Source organism: Ceratotherium simum, chromosome 15, assembly GCF_057802395.1.
Source record: "Ceratotherium simum simum isolate JZ-2026a chromosome 15, ASM5780239v1, whole genome shotgun sequence".
Classification (NCBI taxonomy): domain Eukaryota; kingdom Metazoa; phylum Chordata; class Mammalia; order Perissodactyla; family Rhinocerotidae; genus Ceratotherium; species Ceratotherium simum.
Window position 1 is genome coordinate 27,873,999 of NC_141914.1, and position 26,576 is coordinate 27,900,574.

Below are 26,576 nucleotides of genomic sequence, written 5' to 3' on the forward strand. Positions count from 1 at the left end.
TTATGACCTTTAGAGCAGTTTAGCTACTTTTGGTAGTGTTTCCCTATACAAGCATGAATACAAAGAACTTGCTAGCATTTTCCTCTGGCACCATTTTACTGAATATAGATTATGGAAACATACTGAACAACAGAAGCCTGTCAGAGTCTTCAGAGTTGTCTGGAACTTTATCTAAGTTATTGTGTAAGCACAGTGCAGACAGTCACTGTTTTATTTTCACGTCTTCAGTTGGGAGGAAACAGTCTCCTGGAGTTATGTGAAGACTAAATGTGATAACATGTAAAGTACCCACCTAGCACACATGTGGCGTGTATCATAAGCTCTGTCTAAAGGTTAATGCCTTCCCCTTTTGTTTCATTAGCTACCGTTTTTTTCTGGTGAATCTGGCTGTTTTAAATGACTGAAAATCACTCTGACTTATACAAAGAGGATCTTTGTTCTTCGTCTTAACAAATAAAGTGATTTTTTACTTTTAAGGCTTGTGTAAAGGGTGTAAAATTCTTCATATAAAGGGTATAAATTCCCCCTTAAAAATACCTGATATTTACTGTATACATTTATTTCATAAGCTTACTTTTCTATAACTTACAAAATTGCCTTTATTTTTTAAATGATTAGATTAGACCCAGTGAGGTTTTAGCGTCTTGAAATGAGATATTGAAGAAATACATTTTTTCAAGTATGTTAAAAAAGAGAGAGAGTCGTATTTTAATGTATTGTTACATTTGACTTGTCTTCTTTACTTTGCTCCTGTAATAAATGCAGCTGAATACCAAGGGCTCAGAAACGTCAGCAGTAGTAACAGAGGAGGATGATGATGACGAAGAGGCTGCTCCTCCTGTCATTGCCCCGCGACCAGATCATACAAAATCAGTGAGTGTCTGATCAGTGAACTGGGCTGTGTGTGTCTGTGCATGTGTGTTTTTAAAAACAGCAGTCTGTATTTGACTTCCAATGATTAATTCTTAAAAGCCCTCAGGCTTAAAATACTTGAGTATGGGGAAGTTTGACTAGGAGATCTTTACCTAAAACCACTCATCCAAAAGACCTAGTTTTTTAAAAATTAAAATCGAATGGCTTCTGTAAAAGTTAAAATACTTATTGTTTTTTCTTTCTGTATTACACCTTCTCTTCCAGAAAATTCATCTGTTTCTCTGGCTTTCTCTGTTTATCTTGATGCAGATAACTCCTATGTCAAAAACTTAGATCTTACTTTTTACCCAAATTATGTATTTTATCTCCCACCTTACATTTTTCTCAAAGCCTTGGTGTCATTCAGGAGGCTGCTGAGAGTGAAACTGCTAACCTGATACAGGAGAGTTTTAACAATGACCTTAGACAGAGATAGACAGAGTCCTGTCCCTCTCCGTGTGCTAATACAGGTGAAGTGTGTGGGGAGGTGCTGTGCAGTGAGTGATGGAGACGGGGCACAACTAGAAGGCTCTGAGGATGGCCATTGGATCCTGTTCTAATGACAGAGGCCTCTATTTTCTTTATTTCCTAGAACTGGCTATTTGAAATAAAATGATAGAAATTATATTTGTGTAAAAATTTTTGTGGGAATTAATAGTTATTTCAGCATCAAAGTTTCTGTTACTTTGCTCTTTATTTCTCTTTTGTTGTAAAAACATGATTTTTAAAAATCAAAGAACTGAATAGTGTGCTAGTAAGAATACCTAAAATTATTTTTTCTCAAATCTCAGTAATTAACTGTCTCTCTGTAGATTTATACACGGTCTGTAATTGACCCTATTCCTGCACCAGCTGGTGAATCTAATGTTGATGGTGGTGCCAAGTCTTCTGACAAACAGAAAAAGAAGACCAAAATGACAGATGAAGAAATTATGGAGAAATTACGTATGTTACCTACATTTTACATTATTCTTAAATTGTTAACAGCTCTTAAATTGAAACATTTGGCCCAGGTGGATTTTAATTTATACCTTATATTTTGGCTTAAGACATAAAAAAAATGAATTATTTTCTTCTAGGAGCAATAATAGCTTCCATTAAAATCTAGTGAAGCCAAAATAATACTCTTCTTTGGTGGTTTATTATGTGTTGACGAGTGTGCAGTGTCTTTGCAATAGTCAGTACCTTTGAAAGCAATACTTTTTCCTGAAGGGCCAAATCTAAAGGTCATATTGGAAACTTTATCAAAGGAAGTTTGTATATATTTAAGTATACCTGTAGCTTCTCAGTATGAGAATACAAAATGTCCCTAAATACTAAAAAAAATGGCCTTCCTGTATAGATGTATGTATAGGCATAAAATCTACTTTTTTTCTCTTTTCCCCTTTCATCCATCAACTGTCATTGGCCTGGATCAGGCATTGGAAATAATGTACACAGTGCCAGGGAGAAGGTAGCAATAACGTCTGATTACAAGTCTACGGCGACTATAGTTATAAAGAACACTGACCCAGAGGGATCAAGGAAAAATTAGTTATAGTGGCTGTAGACTTGAGGTTGGGTTCCTGTTTAAAATTGGATTATTTATGTGGGTTTCCTTGATATGCCTCTGTCTACTTTTACCTTGAGCAAGTAAAAACTTAGTGTGGTTTACCAGTAATAAGATTATAAGTTATGTTTTTATGTTCAGCATCCTAATTTTAAAACCTGTTTCTTAGCTGTGACTTCGTGAACTTTCCTAAAGCACATGTATGAGTAGTTAATATTAAAGTAGAGTAATCTTTATAGTAATAAATGGTTTCCTAAATATATTGAAAGATAGAAGATACATGGGAAGAGTCAGAAAAGCCATTTAGGATTATTCATTTGGATATCATTTAGATATTATTTCTAATGGTAAGTAGTTTCATAACTTATCAGTAGTTTAATACATTTCAGTGGAATATGAAAAGTAGGATGGCCAACTCGTCCTTTCCCCAGAAATTTTTCAGTTTTAAGACTGAACATCCCACATCCTGAGAACCCCCTTAGTCTCAGGCAAAATTCTACAGTTGGTCTTTTTAAAATGTGATCATTTTTGAGAAAGTGATATGATTTAGTTGGGAGGTCTAACTTAGTGGAAATAATGTGTCTTCTTGCTTCTGATACTTTTTTTATTACTTAAGTCTTGTTAGTGTTTTGTTTTTGAAACTTAGTGTTATGTTTGAAAACCACTGTTCTAAAGTCAGTGTTTATTAAAAGGAATAATGATATCAGAATTAATTTACAGTTTCAAAATGCTTGACTGAGCTTCCAACTTTTTGTTGTTTTTGTTTAAAATAGGAACTATTGTGAGCATAGGTGACCCTAAGAAAAAATATACAAGATACGAAAAAATTGGGCAGGGGTAAGTATTTGTGACTGTCTTACTACAGTATTCAGTACTTCCTAGGTATACAGCATGATATCTCTTTTGCCTGCTGACATGGAGCACTTACAGTGTTCTTTAAGTGGTATCCTTGAATTTGTGTAAATAAGTAATGCATTTATTTCTAGATGCTATTAACAAAACTGTGCTATTTAGCAATGATTATACATTGTTTCTTCTTAAATGTTATTTCCCATTGGTGGTAAGAGATTAGATGGCTGGAAAAATTGCCCATCAAATATATTTAAAAGACAGTAAGAACTCTTTTACTACAAGATTATAGGCAATAAAAACATGCATTTTAATCACATCATTGAGTATTGATCTTTGAGTCTACTGATCTTCTGATTTTGTCCAATAATTTGTATTTTTAAACTACACTAAGTAAACTCTTTTTTTCTGTTGCTTGGGAGCAAATGAAAGTCTTGAATTTTTAATGCTCTTAATCTCTGGGAAGTGTTTTGTGAATTTAGAAAGAGAGCTTAAGTATTTTTTGAACACTTCCTTACGAATTTCCTTTTAAAAACTAAATTCAGTTGCAGCACTGGTTTTATTTTTTTTATTTTTTTAATTTTTTGTGAGGAGATCAGCCCTGTGCTAACATCTGCCAATCCTCCTCTTTTTTTGCTGAGGAAGACTGGCCCTGGGCTAACATCCATGCCCATCTTCCTCCACTTTATATGGGACGCCGCCACAGCATGGCTTGCCAAGCAGTGCATCAGTGCGCGCTGGGGATCTGAACCAGCAAACCCTGGGCCGCCGCAGTGGAGTGCGCACACCTAACCGCTTGCGCCACTGGGCCAGCCCCTGCAGCACTGGTTTTAATAACAAAAAATTAGAAATCATCTTAATAATCTTGAGCATGATAATGGATAAATTGTAATATGTTGAATAATATATATTATAATAATAATTATGAATGAATAAGAATAACACCTATCCGTTTGGATGACCTTCCCAAATCCAATGTTGAATTAAAAAGGCAAATTGCAGAAAAATATATAAAATGAAACAGTTTTGCTGAAGTTTAAAAATTATGCTCAATATATTCTATAGTGGTACATGCCTCTGTCCTTTGTAGTTAAAGCATAGAGAAATGCATGGAAATACTGCACATCAAATACAGAATAAACACCAAACACAGATTACTTTGGAAGGAGGGAGGATGCCTTTGGAAAGGGCACACAAGAAATTTATTTGCAGTTCTTTATTCTCGAGCAGGGAAGTAGAGCCATGAGTATATGTTAATTTTTTCTTTATCTTTTTACTACATTTTTGTAGATATGAAATTTATGACAAATTTCTAACACAAGTTTTGGCCACAAGGATTGCCTCTTTTTCTTATTTTTCTCCCCTTTTGTTTTTGCTTTTATTCCTGTTAAAGATGTTAGGTCTTAAATGTTCTTTAATCCTTTTTCAATTGTTCTAAGTATAAAGTGTTTGGATGTTATAAATGATAGTCATTTATAAACCTTAAATCTTGTTGTGTCTTTTTCCCCCAGGGCTTCTGGTACAGTTTTCACTGCTACTGATGTGGCATTGGGGCAGGAGGTAGCTACTTTTTCATACTTCTGGGTGTTACCATTAGCTTTTAGTGTAGGAGGAAACTAAATAAACCTGTGCATAATCAATAGGAATCTCTTTTTCAGTTGAATATGTTGAAAGAATTACTTTATGTAATTTTATAGCACTTATTAATGAGAAAAAAGGAATTCTGTGTTGTTTCATAAATAAGCAGATATTTAAAAAATCATCTTCCCAGCTTGAAATGAAAAGAGGATTAATTCCTGGCGCTAGGCTGACCTTGGGTTGGTTAATCAGCTTCAAGAGAAATCTAAAAATAGTTAGGCTCTATGTATTACAAAGCATTGTGCGTAGGCCATGTGGAACTACAAGTACTACCTATGAGTAAGTTATAATCTCATTGTTTAATGTAATATATATATACAATAAATTAAATTATTAACTGGTATTTGTAATTTTCTAAGAGAATTAGGAAACTTCTTTTGATTTTTTTTTTTTTTAATTCTGTTTCCATAATAGGTTGCTATCAAACAGATTAATTTACAGAAACAGCCAAAGAAGGAATTGATCATTAATGAGATTCTGGTAATGAAAGAACTGAAGAATCCCAACATAGTTAACTTCTTGGACAGGTAAGTCTCACGGTTCTGAAGGCTAGCCACTTTAGTTACGCTAGAGTATAATGTCAGTGCTGAAAAGTAAGCTTGAAGGAGGAGAGGTAAAAATAGCAAAAAATAGCACATTACAGTTTAGCATGTCCTGTTTCTACATAGATATCACTTGGCAAGTGAGAGACAGCAGTTAAATAAAGGACATTGCTCCTGGTGCTTATATTAATTACAAATGATCAGAAGAAATATTAAGGAAAGGTTGGCTGTGATTCATGTCTTGATGACAGAGGTTACTGGCCACAAGGTTTTTAAACTTCTAAATTAATTTTTATTTCAAATGCTGTTTTTCACAGACGGATAGTATGTCTATCAAAACTTCATTTAGGGCCGGCCCCATCGCTTAGCGGTTGAGTGCCCGGGCGCGCACCAGTGCACCGCTTCTCCGGCCATGCTGAGGCCGCGTCCAACATACAGCAACTAGAAGGATGTGCAGCTATGACATACAACTATCTACTGGGACTTTGGGGAAAAAAAAAAAGGAGGAGGATTGGCAATAGATATTAGCTCAGAGCTGGTCTTCCTCAGCAAAAAGAGGAGGATTAGCATGGATGGTTAGCTCAGGGCTGATCTTCCTCACAAAAAAAAAAAACTTCATTTAATTTAGGAATTGATATTAAATAGCAGAACAAAAAGCAGAATAGAAAATTATGTACCTTACAAGTATGTGGGTTTTTTTTTAAGCAATTACATATATGTAAATAAAAGAAGAATAGTAGAAAAATAAATGAAAATTGTAATCGTGATTGTTTTGGAGATAGACGATTATAGGTGATTTTGTTATTTCCATATTTAAATTTGTTTAGAATGGGGAAAAGACACATTTTTAGACTTTAGCCCCTAGTTATGGGAACCATGTTCATAGAAATAAACTTTCCAGGTACATTTCTCTGCTTTTTAAAATAGTGTTTCAAGTCAGTTTAGCATGGTGGTTAAGATAAGCCGTAAGCTGTGGAATCAGTTACACTTGGCTTCGGATTCTGGTTCTGCCACTAATTGGCTGTGTGACCTTGGGTGAGTTATTTAACCTCTCTAAGGCTCCATCTCTTGATCTGTAAAGCAGGACGAATAATTCCTACCTTACGGGGTTATTTTAATTGGAATAATCCATGTACCCACTCAAGTTACAATTGTGGGCAAACTTCAGAGTGATTCAGGAGAATCGTAATGATCCTCAGTTATTTTTCTGACAGCAGCTTTCTTCCTAGCTCTCAAAGCTACCAGCTTTCTCATTTTGTTCTTAGGGTGCCTAACATTTGAATTCTTCAACATGGAGTGCCACATGTTTAGAAAAGGTAAAAATGTGAGTGTATTTTGTGTGTTCTTTTAGTTACCTGATGGGAGATGAATTGTTTGTGGTAATGGAGTACCTTGCTGGGGGATCACTTACTGATGTTGTAACAGAAACCTGCATGGATGAAGCACAGATTGCTGCTGTATGCAGAGAGGTGAGTTTGCTCCCTTTTCAATAAGTTATGGTGATACATGGTTAGTAGGAGGTAAAAAACGGGGAAGATTTTTGCACATCATTTTTATCGTGAGAGATACTCTCTCTGTACACATTATCTGCAATTTATCTCCATACCATTTCATCCTCCGTAAGAATTTCAACCCTTCCTTCATGTGTAAGATAATTCTGGAATGAAGCATGGACCTGTGAAGAGCCCAGCTCACAGGCAGATTTCAGTGAGAGGATCATTATAATTTATCTTCCAAACAGGATACTATTGAAAGTGAAAGCGGGTACCATTAAAAATACACCACTCAGGCCGGCCTGGTGGCATTGTGGTTAAGTTCAGGCGCTCTGCTTCGGCAGCTTGGGGTTCGCAGGTTCGGATCCCGGGCGCGCACTGATGCACCGCTTATCAAGCCATGCTGTGGCGGTGTCCCATGTAGAGTAGAGGAAGATGGGCACAGATGTTAGCCCAGGGCCAATCTTCCTCAGCAAAAAAGAGGAGGATTGGCAATAGATGTTCGCTCACGGCTAATCTTCCTCAAAAAAAAAAAAAAATACCCCACTCAACAGTGGAAATAAGGACTGTCTCAGGCAAAGCTGGGCACATGTTCACCTTCAGTATTAATAAGTCTGCTTCTGGCTTTATTAATCTCATTGAAGGTGAAGAAACTGGTTGTTTCTTGACATTCATTGATGAGTTTCTAACATTGTTTGCTTAAGCCAGTAGAGTTCTGCCAGATCACCTTAGTCTAAGCAAAAAACGAGCCTTCCTTCTTCTATTTGATCTTTTTCTACAGGTGAGACTTAGGTTATGATTTGCTTATTGTCACTGAAACTGATATTACTTTCTTTGAATATCATAGGAGTCATTGTCACAAAGGACAAAATTGTAAAAGTTTTTAAGACTATTGTGTTTTCTATGATTTGGCTTTCAGCATTTTTACAGTGATACATAAGTGATTTATAAACTTTGCTTATGTAAAGTTTATATGGTGTTAAAAAAAAAGTCTTCTTTGAAAATTTTAATTCTGAGTTAATTATGCTCCACCTAAGAGATAGCCCTTGATTGTTTGAGGAGGGAAGGGAATAAGAACTCTTTAATAGTTATGAATATGATAGTTTAATAATATGATATCCCTTAACAAAGAATGTTTGATGGCTTAAAAGCTGATAAAAACTTAACAAGAATTTATCTATTTAGGGCCAGCCCCGTGGCTTAGCGGTTAAGTGCGTGCGCTACGCTACTGGTGGCCCGGGTTCGGATCCCGGGCGCGCACCGACGCACCGCTTCTCCGGCCATGCTGAGGCCGTGTCCCACGTACAGCAACTAGAAGGATGTGGAACTATGACATACAACTATCTACTGGGGCTTTGGGGGAAACAAAAAAATAAATAAAATTTAAAAAAAAAATACTTCTTTAAAAAAAAAAAAAAGAATTTATTTATACTTAATTTGTTTTTCTAATTTTTTTTCATAATTGATATAAAAAATATTTTAGGAGTTCCTCTAATTGTGACAACTTTGTTTCTATTTATTTGTACAAGTATTTTTCTGGGATTTGTTCTTTTCAGGAATCTGCTTAAATGGTTGGTAAATGTAGTGCTATAATACATAGTTTATCTGTTTTTTCCTTGAATGAGTAGTAGAATATTTTTAATGAGATTTTTAGTTGTTATTAATGATGTACAGACTTTATTTGTTCTACTCTGATTGGGGTAAGAAATAAAAACAACTTTTTCCATGTTTACAATTTATGCTCAGTTTATATTAAAAAACGGGCAAGCAGATTTTAAAAATCTAATCTCATTCTTGTATTTAAGGAAAGGGGAAGAGTTTTTCCTCACTTTTAACTTAGTGCTTTCTGAAATGTGGCATAAGAGGCAAGTTATTCTTTAATAACTGGTGTCTAGGTTGTGGATATAGCTTTATGTAAAATCCGCCATAGAAGAAGTGAGGAAAACACCTTATATCACATTTGATGAACAGCTGAATGGAACCAAACACCCAGGATCTTACCCACTTTTCAGTGGCTTACATAGACTTCTGAGTCTCAGATTCAAGTGAGAATGAGCACAAGTTTACCCTTTACTGTTGAAATGATTTCTAACGAGCCTTGTGCATCTTTACTGAGTGCTGCATATCTTTAGGCATTTACGCCTGAAAAGGCCTAGAAATTATATAGACTCACCCATCATTTTATAAATGAGAACCTTGAAGACTGAGTGATATTCTTAGGATTTTAAATAATCCATGGCAGAAATAGGACTAGATAAGACATCATTTAATAATTGTCTCTGGGAAAGACCAGAGAGTGGGAGGAGGGGAATCTAATTAATTAAGGTGTCTTATTTTCATAACTTTGCACATGAGAAGATGTTTTTTCTTTATAAATGTAAGTATTAGAATGTCTTCTGCTGGATACTAGAAGCAGTGCTCAGGCCATAAGTACTGTATGTGAACCTCCCTTAGACTTTTCAAGGACTGATTCATTGATAGTTGTTTTTCTTCTGTTCAGTGTTTACAGGCATTGGAGTTTTTGCATGCCAATCAAGTGATCCACAGAGACATCAAAAGTGACAATGTGCTTTTGGGGATGGAAGGATCGGTTAAACTTAGTGAGTAACAAATGAACAAATAACATTTATTTGTTATTTATTATAATTTTCTGCCTTGTATTTAAGTAAGAAAATCTCTTCTGCTAAAAATAGTTTTATGACTTAATATATGGAGGAGGAGGGAGAATAGTGGTAAAGAGTATGGACTCTCAGCTGGACAGGTTGGGTTTAAATAGCAGATCTGCTACTACTGGCTGAATAGTTTTGGGAAAGTTACTTAATCTCTTTGTGTCTGTTTTCTCATTTGTGTGATAAGGAAGATAATAGTACTTATCTCAGAGAATTCTTCTGAGGGTTAAAAATGTAAAGTGCTGGGAAACAGTGCCTGGGACTGTCAGAATGTTGGTGCTGTCTTCCAAAGATAAACTTGAATTTGTCTCTGTCATCTGTTAGGGCAGATTCTTTTCATTATGCTGTTAGCTTTCTTTGGATTTGGTAGAGCATGGCCTAATTGGTGGAGGGCTATGTGATCCTGATCTTAGAGATGACAAGGAAAAAACCCCATGTAAACCTTTTTCTCTAATTATCTTCTGTATCAGGCATGGTAGAGTTGTGGGGGGAAAATCCTAAGCTTCCTTTTCCTCTGCTGGCTGTAATCTGTTAGTTCCAACTATGCCTTCTGGAGGATTCAAGAAGAACTTCTACTGAGGTTTCTCCAGCTGTGCAAAAGTCAAGGCATTTCTCGGATCTCGGAAAAACCAAAAAATTTTTTCTGTTCTGCTAGAGAGTTTGGCTCCTTTTTCAACATCTCTTTTTTAAGATACATCCTCCAAAGGTTATTCAACCATAAGAAATGGGGTCTAGGTTCTGTCAGATGGTCAACATATGAGATTACTAATCTTAATCTTAGTGGGCAAGTTAGAATTGGGCATTCTCATGCATTTTGGGGATACACATGTAAATAGAATTAGACTTTTGGGGATAATATTTTATCCTGGTTCTGCCACTTATTAGATGAATGATCTTGGGTAAGTTACGTAAAATTATGTGTGTCTCCGTTTCCTGATTTGTAAAATGGGAATAGTAATAATAAATGTACCTATCTCATAGAGTTATCATGAGGATTAGGTATGTTAATTCTTATAAGGTACTTGGAACAGTACCTGGTTTGTTATAAGCACTCATTTTAGCTATAAATATTATGACTTGACCTAATAATTGCTCTTTTAGGATTCTCTCTTATAGAATTACTGAACATACACACAACAATAAGTACAAAGATAGTCTCTGCAACATTGTGAATAAAAACCAAAAATAGCTTAAATTTAATGTCCAGCAGTATGGGAATGGTTAAATAAATTATGATATTTTTATATTCTGTAATATTGTGTAGTTATAATAATGAGGTAGATCAATGTACTAATATGGAAAGATCTCTAAAAATAAATTGTTTTAAAAAACAGTTTACAAAATATCCTACTTAGGTAAAATAAAGCAAGTGATTCATAGATATTATTTGTATATACGTATGTAAATGTATAATGAAAAGTCTAAAGCTTATAAACCTAAATGTTAACAGTAGTTACATATGAGTAGAATGAGTCTTAGCAGTAGAAGGGAGGAAAAACTCTAGATTCTCATCCTGACTTTCCCACTAAATTAACACTGTGTACTAAACTAGGCCTTCTCAGTTATACAGTAAGGTGGTTGGAGTAGAACGATGCTGGTGACAACCTTGTAGGTTCAGTTGCAGTTAAATGTGTTCTTTTTCTAGGCTCTCTGCTACGTCGGATGCTTAGTAATTCTAGCTCCTGTTTATTTTCTTCAAAAGTAGTTACCACTTCATGACCTTTGCCTAATTCACAGTGTTTCATTTTGATGTCCACCTTTGGTGATTTTTCTTTTAAACCTTTTTAAAATTTTTAGGATAAGATTAATTATTTAGAATAAAAGACTTCCTGATAATTTACCTTCTGCTCATGGGAAGTAAAAATAAACCAATGAGCGTATGTAACATCAAAACATTTGTAAACTGTTTTTACATTCTGGTTTTACTATATTAATACAGGTTTGAAAAACAATAGACTGAATGTCAAATGTAATTAGTTAAATCATCTAAAGTGAACTAGTAGATAAAACCATCCATGGACACCGTTAACCCTAGATGTTTTGTTTTGTTTTATAGCTGACTTTGGTTTCTGTGCTCAGATCACCCCTGAGCAGAGCAAGCGGAGTACCATGGTTGGAACGCCGTACTGGATGGCACCAGAAGTGGTCACACGGAAAGCTTATGGCCCTAAAGTGGACATATGGTCTCTGGGTATCATGGCTATTGAGATGGTAGAAGGAGAGCCTCCATACCTCAATGAAAATCCCTTGAGGGTAAGACCAATTAAACACCAGCCTTATTTTACGAAAAATACTTTTATTTAAAACCTTTATTCAGAACCTGCTTGTGCCAGGCACTGGCCAAGAATTTAGGATACGAAGTTGATAAAATCTAGTCTCTGCCCTAAGTCTGCATCTAAAAATCATTTGCTTCTGGGTTATTGAGTTGAATGTGTTAGGTACAGAGTCTGAAGATTTTTAATAAGCTGTATAGTTTCTAATTGTGTCCATAAGTAGGAATTTGCTCACTTTTCTACAGAGTGAAGGGTCCCTAGATACACCCTTCAGGTTATCAACTTTGAACCTTGGCCTCTGTACCCCCAGGTACAGAGAAGAGGAAAGCAAGATCACATCTGTGAGAGAGCTGTGTAGATGGCAATGTTAAAGCCCATATTCAGACAAGAGAGTGAGGGTCCTGAGAGGCAGAGGAGGTCAGTAGACTTTCAACAATTAAATACTCCCACAGCTGAAGTGGAAAATTTGGGGTCTGTTTTTTCTGTCTGTCTTTTTTGTTGTTGTTGTTTTGTTTCTTTTTTTCCTTCAACTGCTACTTTTAAGTTACTGTAGTAAATGGCTCAGTATCATTTGTTATTAAGGAAATGCAAATTAAAACCCCAACAAGGTACCACTTCACACCTACAAGAATGACTGTAATCAAAAAGACGGACAATGATAAGTGCTGATGAGAATATGGAGAAATTGGAACCCTCATACGTTGCTAGTGGAAATGTAAAATGGTGCAGCCCTGTGAAAAACAATTTGACAGTTCCTCTAAAAGTTAACATTGACTGACCATATAAGCTAGCAATTCCATTGCTAGGTATATACCCAAGAGAATGGAAAGCATACAACCACACAAAAACTTGTACACAGATGTTCATAGTAGCCTTATTTGTAATAGCCAAAAGGTGGAAACAACCTAAATGTCTATCACTTGATGAATGAATAAGTAGAAGTGGTACATCCATACAATGGAATATTATTTAGCCATAATAAAAGGAATGAAGTACAGACTCATACAACATTGAACCTTGAAAACTTTATGCTAAGTGAAGGAAGTCAACACAGAAGACCACGTATTGTATGATTCTCTTTACAGTCAGTTCTTGTTTGTGGTAGTTAGGTTCTGTAAAGCCATGAATACTGGATCATTGCTTCTAGAGGAAGTATAGGGTTAGATTCCTGCAAGCCTGTGATCACAGCATTTTTGTCAACTGATCAGTACATAACCTTGCTTTATGTGTGTTTCTGTCTAAAGACACTTTATTTAATATATATTGTGAATTCAGTAATATTGAACTCACAGCCAGCAGCACTATAACTCATGCCTGGATGGAACTTATCAAACACATGTATTTTCTCCATATGGCACATCACTGCCTTCCTGTGCTTAGGAACACCAGACAGCACTTTAGCACTGTGCTTTTCTCTTCTCGGTACATATCCACGAATGACCTCAAAAGCACTGAGTACTGATTTGGGGGTTACATATTTTAGTGATTAGGTAAATTTGCGTATATGGAATCTGCAAATAACGAGGATCGACTGCATATGAAATCTCTAGAACAGGCAAATCTATAGAGACAGGAGATTAAGGGTTTCCCGGGACTAAGCAGAGGAGGGAATGGGGAGTAACTAATAATGTACATGGGTGTTCTTTTGGAGGGATAAAAGTGCTCTGGAATTTGTGGTGATAGTTGTACAACCTTGTGAATGTACTAAAAACATTGAATTGTACACTAAAAGGGTGATTTTTAAAGTATTAAGGATTATATCTCAATAAAGCAGTTATTTAAAAGAAAGTTTTTAAATTCCCATATATGACTACAGACTTATTGCTAGAAATTTCTTTACATTTTTTTTTTCAAAATAACTTGGACATGCTATAAAATGGGCTGCAGAGGCCAAGGTAATGGATGTGTGCAGGAGATGCTCTGTCTGGATGGCATTGGGTTTTCCTGATGCTCTTCATCCCCTTGCAAAGATTCAAGTTCAAGTGAGCAATTAAAGTACTTATATAGAGGTGATTAATTTTAGAACACTTTTCAGAACAGTTTTTAAAACCTCTAGTTTTCATTCATTTGTTCAGCAAATATTGATTTGAGTGCCTCCTCTTTGTGAGGCACTGTCAAGGTGCTATCTAAAACAACCAACCAAAGTCCTGCCCTTGTAGAAGGAAGAGAGAGACAGTAAACAAAATAAATAAGAATAATATGTAATGCATTAAATGATGGACTCCAAGTGCTGATACTGGTAGGGAGGGAGTCAAGATTGTTCGATTTCAAAAGAGTGCTTGGGGGAGGCTTAACTGAGGCGACATTTGAACACAGGAGGTAAGAGAGTGATACTAGGTTACCTAAGGCAAGAACATTCCAGTCACAAAGAACAGCAGATGCAAAGACCCTAAAGCAGGAGCATTTCTCATGTATTCAAAGATCATTAAGGATTCCAGCCTAGCTAGTGTGCAGTGAGCACACAGCAGGAGAAAACAGGTAGATCAGTGAAGAAATGAGGCCCAACCATATAGTGCCTTATTAGGCCTTTGTCAGGATTCTGGCTTCTACACAGTAAGATGGGGAAACCATTGGAGAGTTTGGAGTAGAGAAATGAAATGGTCTCACTTAACATTCTAACAGGGTCACTCTCGCTGCTTTGTTGAGAAGAGATTCTTAAGGGAGGCAAAGGCAGAAGCAGGAAGACCAGTTAGGAGGCAGTTAACAATAATTCAGGCAAAAAATGATGGTAGTTTAGACTGGGATAGCATCAGTGGAGGTGGGAAAAAGTAGTTGGATTCTGGATGTATTTTGAAAGGAAAGCCTATGTAAGAGAGAGGGAGAGATGACCCTAAGAGTTTGGCCTAAGTAACTAGAATGATGAAATTGGAGTTTACCTTAACTGAAATGGGGAATACTGCAGGTAGAGTAGGGTGGCAGGTGGGAGACCAGGAGATAACATTTTAATGTGTTTTAGACACGTTAAGTTTGCGGGGCGTTTTAAGACATCAAAGTGGATATGTTGAATAGGCTGTTGAGTATGCACGTCTGGGATCCAGACTAGAGATATAAAATTGAGACTTGGAAGCTATAGACATTATTTAAAGCTATGAGACTAGATAAATTCACCAGGTTGCGTGGGCATGGACAGACAATAGAGGAGATGACAGCTTGCTCCCTGAGGCATTCCATAGCTAAGAGTTGGTGTGGCAGACCAGCAAAATAGACTGAGAAGGAATGGACTGAGGTAGATAAAACCAAATAAACACATGCCCTGAAATCTACATGCAAAAAGTGAGGGAGAGATCAGCTTGTCAGAAACTACAGTTATGTCAAGTAAGATGAGGACTGAGACTTGATCGTTGGAATTGGCAGCATGGATGCAATTGGTGAAAACTTGACAAGCGGGAACTTCTGCTTCCTGTCAAGATGGGATAACAGGGACCAGATGAACCCTCGTTGCCTGAAATAACAAAAAAAACCACACTAGAGTATATGAAACAATGGTTTATGGTTTTGAAGACACTGGTCATCAGACAATGAAGAATCATGATCTCAAAGGCAGAAAGGCATGAGGTGAGCCCTATGATTGCCCCAGGTTAATGTCTTGAGAGAGTTTCCGGGCCACATACAGGGAGGGAGAACCCAGATGGGGCACAGTGGACTCCCTGAGTTGTGGAGATGGAGTTGAGAGTTGGGGGAGACCAAGGCAGGTGGAGTTCACAAGACAGAGTACAGGAGATGAGAAAGCTTCTCAGAGAGAAGACTCTGGAGATCTGCGGAGAGTCCCCTCTCTCTGAGAAGACTCTGGAGATCTGCGGAGAGTCCCCTTTGAGCATTCGACAGAGGTTGGCGCACCTATGTGAAGAATCTACCCAAGGCGGAGGATATAACCATCTGATAAGGTTAGAGAGGACAGTGCCTGGTGCTCACATGGGCTGGGAACAGTGCCTGCTTCTGTCAGCCACAGTGGGAAGCCTTGTAATTCACAGGGTATTGAGGAGAAGACTGAAGAGAGTCTTGCCTCAGTGATGGGAAATAATTACCCCTAAACTGCATGCTGCTGTGCTCCCACCTAACAGATTTTAAAAACAAGACCCAGAGGGATCTATTCCTAAATAACTGTGGCCCAGAACAAAGCTCAAGAATATTTATAGGAATACAGATATTTCCAGCACCCAACAAGCGCCCAAATTTCCACTCAAAGTTACCAGGCAGGCTAAAGAGCAGGAAAATACAACCCATAGCGAGGAGAAAAATCAGTCGATTGAAACTGACCCAGAACTGACACAGATAAAAGAATTAGCACACAGGGTCATTAAAACAATTTTTGTAACTGCATTCCAGATGTTAAAAAGAGTTAGGTAGAGACATTTGGAAGGTATATATTTTTTAAAAAACAAATTAAATTTATAGATAGAAGCTGTAGTGTTTGAGATTAGATTGGGGCAGATTATACAGTGCTGAAAAAGTGATTAATGATTTAATAATCATAGACACAGTAATAGAAACTATCCAAAATGAAACATAGGGACTGAAATGAGTTTTTTGAAAAATGAAATAGCATCAGTGAACTGTGAGACAACTTCAAGTGTTCCTATATATGTGTAACCAAGTTTTGAAAGAAAAAGTCTGTCAACCGAGAATTCTACAGCCAACAAATTTCTTTAAAAAACTAAGGTGAAATAAAGATTTCTCAAACATACAAAAGTGGGAAGAGTTTATCACCAGTGGATCTACACTATAAGAAATACTAAAGGAAGTCTTTCAAGCAGAAAGAAAATGGTAATATGGTTCCACACAAAGAAATGAAGAGCACTAGAAATAGTAACTGTATGGGTAATTATATAAGATTTTTAAAAATATAAATATCTTTAGAAGATAAAACTGTTTAAATAAAAATAATAGCAGTGGAAGGAGGAAAAGAACATATGTATAAGTAAAATGACAAGAAAAGCATAAGGCTGAGGCAGAGAACTGTAAGATTGTACTCTGTGTGAAGTGCTATAATATTGTGATGATTGTGAACATTGAAAGATGTATGTTATAAACCCTTAAGCAAACACTAAAATCATGAAAGAGAGTTTACCTAATAAAACTCAACTAAGGAGATAAAATGGAATCATAAATAATGCTGAGTTAAAAAGCCCACACCAATGGGGGGTATGTCAGAGGGGCACAGGGGCCAACTGAAGGAGCACCAGTGGCTAAAGATGCAACCATTTGAACAAAATAAAGTAGTATGGGATTATATCCTGAAGTATAGAATAATATTTATGAGTCTATAATTATATAAATAAGTGATTGAATAAATAAATGGGGCAGAAGAGACAAAGCTCCCATGCAGAAGAATTCCAAATAATTTATGTACTTGTTCCACTCTAAAGGAGATGGAGCATAAGTTCCCACTCCTTAAGTGTAGGCTGCATGTAGTGACTTCCTTCCCAAGAGCACAGTGTGAAAAGGGCGGGGTTGGGGGGAGAGTAACTTTCCAGTGGAGTAACCTGACAGACACTACTTCAGCCAACTGATAAGGTCAACATCAGTAGTGATAAATCATGTACCCTTGATATGATGTGATAAATGGCACTCTGACTCTGTGGTCTTCCTCCCCAAAACCCATAATCTCAGTCTAATCATGAGAAAAACATCAGAAAATTCCAATACAGGGACATCCTACAATATAATACCTGACTAGTACTCCTCTAAACTGTTAAGGTCATCAAAAGGAAAGGAAATCCAAGAAATTGTCACAGACGAGAGGAACCTAAGGGGACATGACAACCAAATGTAATGTATAGTATCCTGGAACAGAAACAGGAGAGTGGGATGAGTGAAATAGGAAAATCCAGTATGAATGCTGAAGCACTAAGGGCCCATAGGAGGTTAGTGATGCCTGTCACCAGGGACATAGCTTTCTCTTCCACTGTACTTAGCTGCATAGGTACAGGCAAAGAGTAGGCAGAGTTTTAACCCTGTTTAGCCAAGTGAATGCTGTGAAGTGCAAGAGGGTCAAAGAAGTGATTATGTGAAAGGAATGATGGACATTGGCAGATCAGTGGGATTTCTTTAGGTCCAGTAGAGTCAAAGGATTGCTGGCATTGGAGTGCTGGGAGTGAAAAACATAGGAGATGGAGTGCAGCTGAGATTTAGGAGTTGCAGTTGTTGGTACTGATAAGGTGTAGGACATTACCGTGGTGTGTGGCTGAGGTAGGCTGAAGGACAAGGACGTCAGAGGAGAGGAGATTGGGGAACTGTGAATTATGAGTAATGTTAGAGATGATAACAGTGTGTGGTAGATGTTTGAAACAAGGAAAGGTCAGTATGAGTTTGAAAGCCCAGGAGTTAACAGAGAAGGAGAGAGAGAGAGATCTCAAAAAGGCAATGAGGAGCCAAAAGGGCACTCCATCTCCAGGCCCAGTGGTACAAAGATGTGGGAGAGAAAAAGCTACCACTCGAGAGCACTGCAGGTGAGGCAGAATCCTCACGGGAGAGCCAGGCCTCAGTAGATAAGGAGAATGTTTGAGAAGGGGAGGGGAAGCCGTGTATGAAAAAATTAGTCCAGAGAGAGGAATGTGCAGAGCCGTGTGGGCATTAGAATGGAGAAGCTGAGGGAGTGGCTGGGAGTCCTGGGCTGCTTATAATCACTAACATAATGAGGATAAAGAGTATAGTAAGATTTATCCCAAAGTAGGGAAAAAGACTGTTAAGTGTTTGGAGAGGAGGAGTACTTGACAAGAGTGATTGTTTCTGTGGGCTCCCCTCTAATCCTTTCTGATGGAATTGTAGAGGCTCAGAACAATCTTATGATCTTAACTTGAAATTAATTGCTATCTCAGAGATAATTTTTTAGGATGGAATTTTTAAATGAAAATTTTGGGAGAAATGTCATGTAAAGAGAAGTGAACTTGGGGGCCAGCCCGGTGGTGTAGCTGTTAAGTTCACGTGCTCCGCTTCGGCGGCCCAGGGTTCAGGGGTTTGGCTCCCAGGAGCGGACGATGCACAGCTTGTCAAGCCATGCTGTGGCGGCGTCCCATATAAAGTAGAGGAAGGTAGGCACGGATGTTAGCCCAGGGCTAGTCTTCCTCGGTAAAAATGAGGAGGATTGGCATCAGATGTTAGCTCAGAGCTGATCTTCCTCACAAAAAGAAAAAAAAAGAGAGAGAAGTGAACTTAAGTGACAAGGAAATGGGCACACTGATATCCTGATGGTTTGAGTACCAGTTGGTATCCTTTTTTTGATGGCATTTTGGCAATACAGCAGGAACTTTTAATAATTCCGTAGAAAATCTGGGTGACCTTGGGTTTGGCGATGTTTTTAGAAACATCAAAAGCATTAAAATTGGAATCATGTTCTCTGAGAAAAATATGATTAAGAGAATGAAAAGTCAAGTCATAGACAGAGAAAATATTTGCAAAACACCTATTTGATAAAGGAATGTTATCCAAATACAAAGAATCAGCAGTAGGAAAACAAACAACCTAATTTAAAAATGGGCAAAAGATCTGAACAAACAACTCACCAAAGAAGATACACAGATGGCAAATAAGCATATAAAAAGATGTTCAACATCATGTCATTAGGGAATTCCTAAATTAAAACAACAGTGCGATATCACTACATGCCTGTTAGAATGGCGTAAAATCCGAAAAACTGACAACACCAAATGCCTGTGAGGATGTGGAGCAACAGGAACTCTCATTCATTGCTGGTGGGAATGCAAAATGGTAGAGCCATTTTGGAAGACAGTTTGGCGGTTTCCTACCCAACTAAACATACTCTTAACATTACAGTCCAGAATTGTGCTCCTTATTATTTACCCAAATGAGTTGAAAACTTATATTCACATAAAAACCTGTACACAAACGTTTATAGCATTTTTATTCATAATTTCCCCAAATTGGAAGCAGCTAAGATGTACTTTTTATACAGAAATATACTGTTTATATATACAGTATGTAAATATACTGTATTAAAGTCAGTGTATAAATTGACTGTGGTACATCCATACAATGGAATGTTATTCCATAACATTAAAAAGACAAAAAGATAAAAAGAAATGAGCTATCAAACCACAAAAAGACATGGAAGAACCTTAAATGCATATTGTTTAGTGAAAGAATCCAGTCTAAAAGGCTACATACTATATGATTCCAACTAAAGTGTGAAAAAGATCAGTGGTTGCCAGGGGTTTAGGGAGGTGGGGAAGATGAATAGGTGGAGCACAGGGGATTTTTAGGGCACTGAAATTTTTCATTTGATACTAGAATGGTGGATACATGACTATGCATTTGTTTAAACCCATAGAACTATACAGTACAAAGAGTGAACCCTAATGTAAATTATAGACTTGTGTTTAATGACAGTGTATTAATATTGGTTTATCACTTGTAACAAGTGTACCATACTAATGTAAGTTGTTAGTAATAGGGGAAACTGTGTGTGTGTTGGGGGGGTATATGGGAACTCTCTGTACTATCTGCTCAATTTTCTTTAAATCTAAAACTTGTAAGAAATAAAGTCTCTTAATTTTTATTTAAAATTCCATTTCTAGGAATTTAAAGAAAATAATCAGAGAAGTACATAAAGAATGCAAGGATTTTCCAAAGGGGATTGACTAAATTATGAAACATCCATATAATAGGGCACGATTCAACTCAGCCATTAAAATAATTTTGCAGATCTAATCTTTTATTACGCCAGGATATAGCTGGTTTTTTTTTTTCCTAAGACTTTAGTTTTTAGAGCAGTTTTAGGTTCACAGGAAAATTGAGAGAAAGGTACGGAGATTTCCCATGTACCCTCTTCCCCCCTACATGCATAGCCTCCCGCATTATCAACATCCCTCACCAGAAGGTACATTTCTGACAATCATTGAACCTACACTGACATATCATTGTCACCCAGAGTCCATAGTTTTGTGTTACATTAGGGTTTACTCTCGGTGCTGTACATTCTGTAGGTTTGAACAAATGTATAATGAATAACATATGTCCATCATTATAGTATCATGCAAGTATTTTCACTGTCCTAAGGAAAGGGAATACTATATGTTGATGGTATAATTGTGGTCATTTTTCTTTACACCTTTATGTATTACAGTTTTTTTATCAATATGTATTGCATTGATAATCCAAAAAAAAAGATGAGGCTAATTTTTGAAAACAATTAGGGAAATGTAACATCTAAAAATAAAGGAGAGGGCCGGCCCCGTGGCTTAGCGGTTAAGTGCGTGCTCTCTGCTGCCGGCGGCCCGGGTTCGGATCCTGGGTGCGCACCGAGGCACCACTCCTCCAGCCATGCTGAGGCCGCATCCCACATACAGCAACTAGAAGGATGTGCAGCTATGACAGACAACTATGTACTGGGGCTTTGGGGGAAAAATAAATAAATAAAATCTTTAAAAAAAATAAAAAAATAAAAAAAAATAAAAATAAAGGAGAAATATCTAATCCAAAGGGGTAGAAATGCTAATAAGCTCAGTTTAGTATTTATGGTGATTGTCTTTAAAGAAGTTAAAGATCCAACACAGAAATCAAAATATGATGTACACTTGAAATTTATATAATGTTATAAACCAGCGTTACTTCAATAAAATAAATAAATAAATAAAAAAGGAGTTAAAGATCCGTACGCTTTGTAAAGTGCTCTCCCACTTTGTTGAGCTGCCTTAAGTGTGTCACAGATGTTCTTCTACTTTTAGGCCTTGTACCTGATAGCAACTAATGGAACCCCAGAACTTCAGAACCCAGAGAAACTTTCCCCAATATTTCGGGATTTCTTAAATCGGTGTTTGGAGATGGATGTGGAGAAGAGAGGTTCAGCCAAAGAATTGTTACAGGTGAATTTGGAAATGATACTATTTTTGGAAAAAGTTGACTTTTTTGAATAAGCAACAGAAAGTTGGTGACGTCGGGTTAATAAATGCATTTCACTGTTCATTCATTACTAGCAGCATGGCAGCTCCTGCAGTGTAAGATTTCATCTGCTGGAAATAAAATACCCAGAATATTATGAGAAGTATATGAGTTTTTTCACGTTATCACTTCTCAGACCAGTTCGTTGCTGGCATGGGTATCTGGGTCATTTAACTGAGATTTTATAATACTTGAAAAACTAAAAAGACTATGCTTTCAACTATAAAAGTGATGTATTGATTCTGTTGATTTTATATAGATATTGAAATATGTGTTTATTAAATAAATTTTGATCCATAAAGTAGTCTTTGGGGCCTAATTAAAAGGAAATGTTTAGCTTCTACTCTGCTGACATTGATACATTTATTTTTTTCCCCCTCTTTCTGGCAGCATCCCTTCCTGAAACTGGCCAAACCGTTATCTAGCTTGACACCACTGATCATGGCAGCTAAAGAAGCAATGAAGAGTAACCGTTAACGTCATTGCCGTGGCCTCATATTTTTTCCATTTTCTAAAAGAAGTCTTTTAATATATGAAAATTATTACTCTTTTGGGGTTTAAAGAAATGGTCTGCATAACATTGAGGAAAAAAGCAAGCTATTACTTCCTGAAGACAACCAAGAGAAAATTATAAAATGGAATGACAACTTTCTATTGAATCCCTTGTATAGGGTCCAAAAGGAATTGTGGACTGAATCACTAGCCTGCCTTCTTGCAGCAGACAGCCCATCAGGGCCACTTATCCTGCCTGAGATTTGCATTTTATTTTGCTGACTTCATTGTAGTAGATCCCCTTCATTGTCCCTTTTGGAGTATTTTCGATACTTGAATGGCAGATTTGAGTTTTTCAGAGTATTTGTTTCATCTGCTAGTCTTCTTTTCTCTCTCCTTCATAGCGTTCTTTTTCCTTGACTTGCTCTTTTTGAGTTGCTTTCAGAAATTTTTCTTATGCCTAAATTCGAGGCAAATGTGATAGAAATTATGTAGATCCTTATATTGGCAAAGGAGCTCAATATGGTTTAACTTTGTATAGAAGTTAGGACCAGCTGTTGTTGTACATGTAATAGTTCAGAATTTGAACTCGAAGAAAAGGAAGAAAAGTATGTGATTTTTACCTTTTTTAACAAATGTGAGAGAGTCAATTTTAGAAATTTCATGGTAGTGAGATGTTTGGCATTTGTTAATGTATGAAGACAAGACTGATGATCTATATTTATAACTAAATCATTGAGACAGAAAAAGAATCCCATTGACTCTGCATCCTTACAATTTCATTTTCCTTTCTGACTTTTTCCTCTTCAGATTTGGCTTCAGGAACCGAAGTGAGTTGTCCTTGTTCCAACTTGGGCTGGTGTCGCTACTTTCCGCTTCCCCATTTTTTTCCCTTCATTTTGGAAATAAGTTTCTGTATATGTTGTAATTTTAGTTAGTTTGTTTTTTAATTAACCCTCTTTCACCCTACTCCTCCCCCTCCGTGGTAAATAATATAATAACCATTGAATTATCAGAATTTAAAAGTTAACTTTTTTTTCCCATTTAAAGGAGAGAAATATTTGGAGCTAGCAGAGACAGAGTGACAGACTTGAACCTTGGTGAGCTCTAAAATAATTAGATGAGATTGTATTCATGAAAGAGAAATACCAATTACATAGAGATGCAGCTTCTGACCAGTAGGCTGTAGAGATTTGTTGTAAACATTGTTCCCAACCCATTACTAATGTTTTACTGTCTGTGAGAACTTAAATGACAAAGTACTTCTTGATAAATTCATGGATTGATTATTTGAGATGTTGAGTTACTTTAGATTTTTTTCAAATAAGTGAATAATATGTAAAAAAAAAAACTGGAGAAAGGAAGAAAAGTGAAATGTGCTTATTGATAGCAATACTTTTTTTATTTTAAAGATTTAAAACAGGTCTGTGACCTGTAGCATTAATTATTAGAGTCTCTCCCATCCCCTTCTCTTCTTTCTCTCTTCTTCTCTCCTTATTTTTTTATTGTTTTGCCTTTGGAGGTGGTATCGTCCTTTCTGACATGCCAAGAGCCACATAAAAGAGAAAAATCTGTGGTTTGGTTCTGGCATTTTCTTCCCACCGTTCGCTCCTAATTAACTTCACATCTACTCGCCATCCTGCAATAGTACAAATCATGAATAAAAATAATTTTGATGTTTTGGAGTACATTAGGGGAACTAATAGAGTTTTATTTCCTATCATTCCCATCATATCTGTGTTAAGATATAGGTATAAGGATAGAAATGGCTGTTTATTGATAATGCAGGAAAGTTTTCACAAAAATGAGTAAAATAATTAATGAAACTTATGTCTAGAGCACTTAATGATCTCTGTTTTCAATTTGATTCTTGATTTCGTTTTTCTCTGGATTATATTGGCCTTCTACAGCTATTACTAAATTACAGAAACAAGCTTGTTTATTTCTGGTGGAAAGCTACAGTGTCTCTTGAGTTCCAGATTTGAATGTTCTTTGTAAATAGTTGTCTGGATGGATTATGATAAAGAAGATGCTATCAATGAAATAGAAAGCCAACTAGATGATAAGACTGTGATCATCATAACCACTCTAGAAGGCACTTCCATACATAAGTCATAAAGACCATATTCGCTGAATACAGTGCCAATGCCCCATTTTTATGTCTGTGACTCAACAAAGATCTTTTCAGTTTATAGAAGCAGTTTGGGATTTGTATTTACCACTTCTTTGATGGTTACCTGCACGTCCATTGCTGGCAACGGACTTTGTCATTAAAACCTGACTCCTAGGTTAAGGGAGCTACACTGTGGTTTATTCTTTACTTACTTGGATAAACTAACTTGTAATAGAAATATACTTTGGTTAATTCTGCAATGTGTCATTTTTAAATAATCTTAAAAGCAATATGGACTTGTGATTTATTAGTTAATTTTAAATTAAAATGTTCAGATCTTGTTGAAAGAAAAATTATATCTGAATCAAGATTCATGTTTTTTTAATAACTGCCTTTTGTATTCACCCTCTTTGTTTCATTCACTTTAGAATGAAAATTCCCATTTAAATCTAAAAGTTACCTTAGTAGTCCTCTTGTGTTATTAGGACAATATTACTATAGTACTTATTTATTATATTTCAGACTCTCTGACAGTCTTAAAGTTTTCTTCTCCTCTTGTTCCTTTTGCTGCTTTTAGGGACAGGTAAAACTGGGAAACTGAAAATATTGAATATTTTATCCTACCTAGAATAGGAAACAAGTGGAGTGAGTGTGATAGCTTAAGAAACCAAGGCTAACACAACTCTGTCTTCATGTGTTGAGTGCCTGGCACATAGTATAAATTCTCTTCCCTTCAACATATAAGTATTAAGCTGCTTAAAATGTATCTAGTTACCACCAGTCCTAAATGAACCTGTGCCTTTAATAAGCAATTTAAAACTACCTATGAGTATTCCTTTGTAGGGCTCACATAAATACATGTTTGTTTATATATACTGTATTCTAGCCAGAATAATTTTAGCTCTGATCAGGCAGTAGCTATAGTTAGAAAAAGTGGATGCTTAAAGAATTTGCATCAGTTTTTTAATCTGCAAGTCTTAAAATATACTGAGGTCCATATCCAGTGAAATGTCAAAAAATCATTATAGATTATAGCTAAAATCTAGATTAATACTCATTTTGGGTTTCTTATAGTGGAATTTCATAGTAATATAAAAAGCAGATTGTCTTCCTTGTCTCCACTGCTCCTACAATAGATATTTAAACAAAATCAGTTTCCCACAGTGCATGTATATGTGTGTGTATAAGAAAGGAAGAAATACACACATACAAACACACACACATAAACACATACATATTTTCTCACTTAACAACACATTTATTGACCACTTTGGCAAAGACACTGTGGTAGATCTTGTGGGAATTACAAAGGAGATATCAAGCACTGGCCTGGCCTTGAGAGAACTGAAGTTTCTCATTAACCATTCTAGAATGTTGCCAAATGAGAGGGAGAAAGAGGTGTATGATAATTCTGTCAAATTTTCATTGTGTATTAAGAAAAGCAGAGGATTGTATTTGGAATTGAACATCTTTGGTAGGAATGTGTTGCCTTTTTTTTTTTTTTCCTGGTAGATAGAAATGGAGTTAAGTGAAAGTAACTTGTCTTTACTGTTTTGTCTTCAAATTTTATATTGACTTATTTTTAATTTAATCTCATTCAATTATTTAATTGTTACTTTGACATTAACTGCTGTATTTGATGACCTTGTTCAATAATTTTGTTCTTTCAGGGCTAGAAATAAACTTTTTTTTTATGTTCATTTCTTCCTTTCCTAAACTTTAATTCTTTCTTTAGGTCAGAATAGCTTAAAAGAATAAGTATAATAGGTTTTCAAAGAACATTCTAGTATTTTTAAGAGTAAATGTTTCTTAAACATGTCATGGCACTATTTTGAATGTATTTACAAAGCTACAAGTTAGAAAGGTTTCCAGAAATTTATGGCTACTAGGCATGAGCCTTTCTTCTTCTAAACCACGTTCAGAATAAATTTCTTAGCGATGATCCAGCCTTAATCATACCCAGGGAAACACTTTGATCTGTTTGAATACTTCCAGTAACTTGGCCTGAAATTCTAATGCTTTCCTGGCTGACGTAATAAGAATCTTACCAGAATTTGTGTTAGATGCACCAAGAGATCTTTAAAAGTGCAGTACTTAAAGGCATTACTTCATTATACACATTTCATTTGGGATGTTGGATACCCTGACA

The 26,576-nt window shown here is 36.3% G+C and overlaps 1 protein-coding gene across 3 annotated transcripts in view; it reads left to right on the forward strand.

The window, feature by feature from the left end:
* PAK2 (p21 (RAC1) activated kinase 2) overlaps positions 1-26,127 on the forward strand; it is a 90,664-nt gene extending 64,537 nt beyond the window's left edge. For all 3 annotated transcript variants that reach the window (XM_087439792.1, XM_087439790.1, XM_087439791.1), the window contains exons 6-15: positions 766-873; positions 1,725-1,857; positions 3,235-3,298; positions 4,822-4,870; positions 5,363-5,475; positions 6,842-6,959; positions 9,484-9,583; positions 11,709-11,905; positions 21,609-21,746; positions 22,213-26,127. In XM_087439792.1, coding sequence (XP_087295918.1) covers positions 766-873; positions 1,725-1,857; positions 3,235-3,298; positions 4,822-4,870; positions 5,363-5,475; positions 6,842-6,959; positions 9,484-9,583; positions 11,709-11,905; positions 21,609-21,746; positions 22,213-22,299 — 1,107 coding nt within the window. In that variant the 3' untranslated portion in view covers positions 22,300-26,127. The remainder of the gene's footprint in view (positions 1-765; positions 874-1,724; positions 1,858-3,234; positions 3,299-4,821; positions 4,871-5,362; positions 5,476-6,841; positions 6,960-9,483; positions 9,584-11,708; positions 11,906-21,608; positions 21,747-22,212) is intronic.
* The last annotated feature ends 449 nt before the right edge of the window (positions 26,128-26,576 follow it).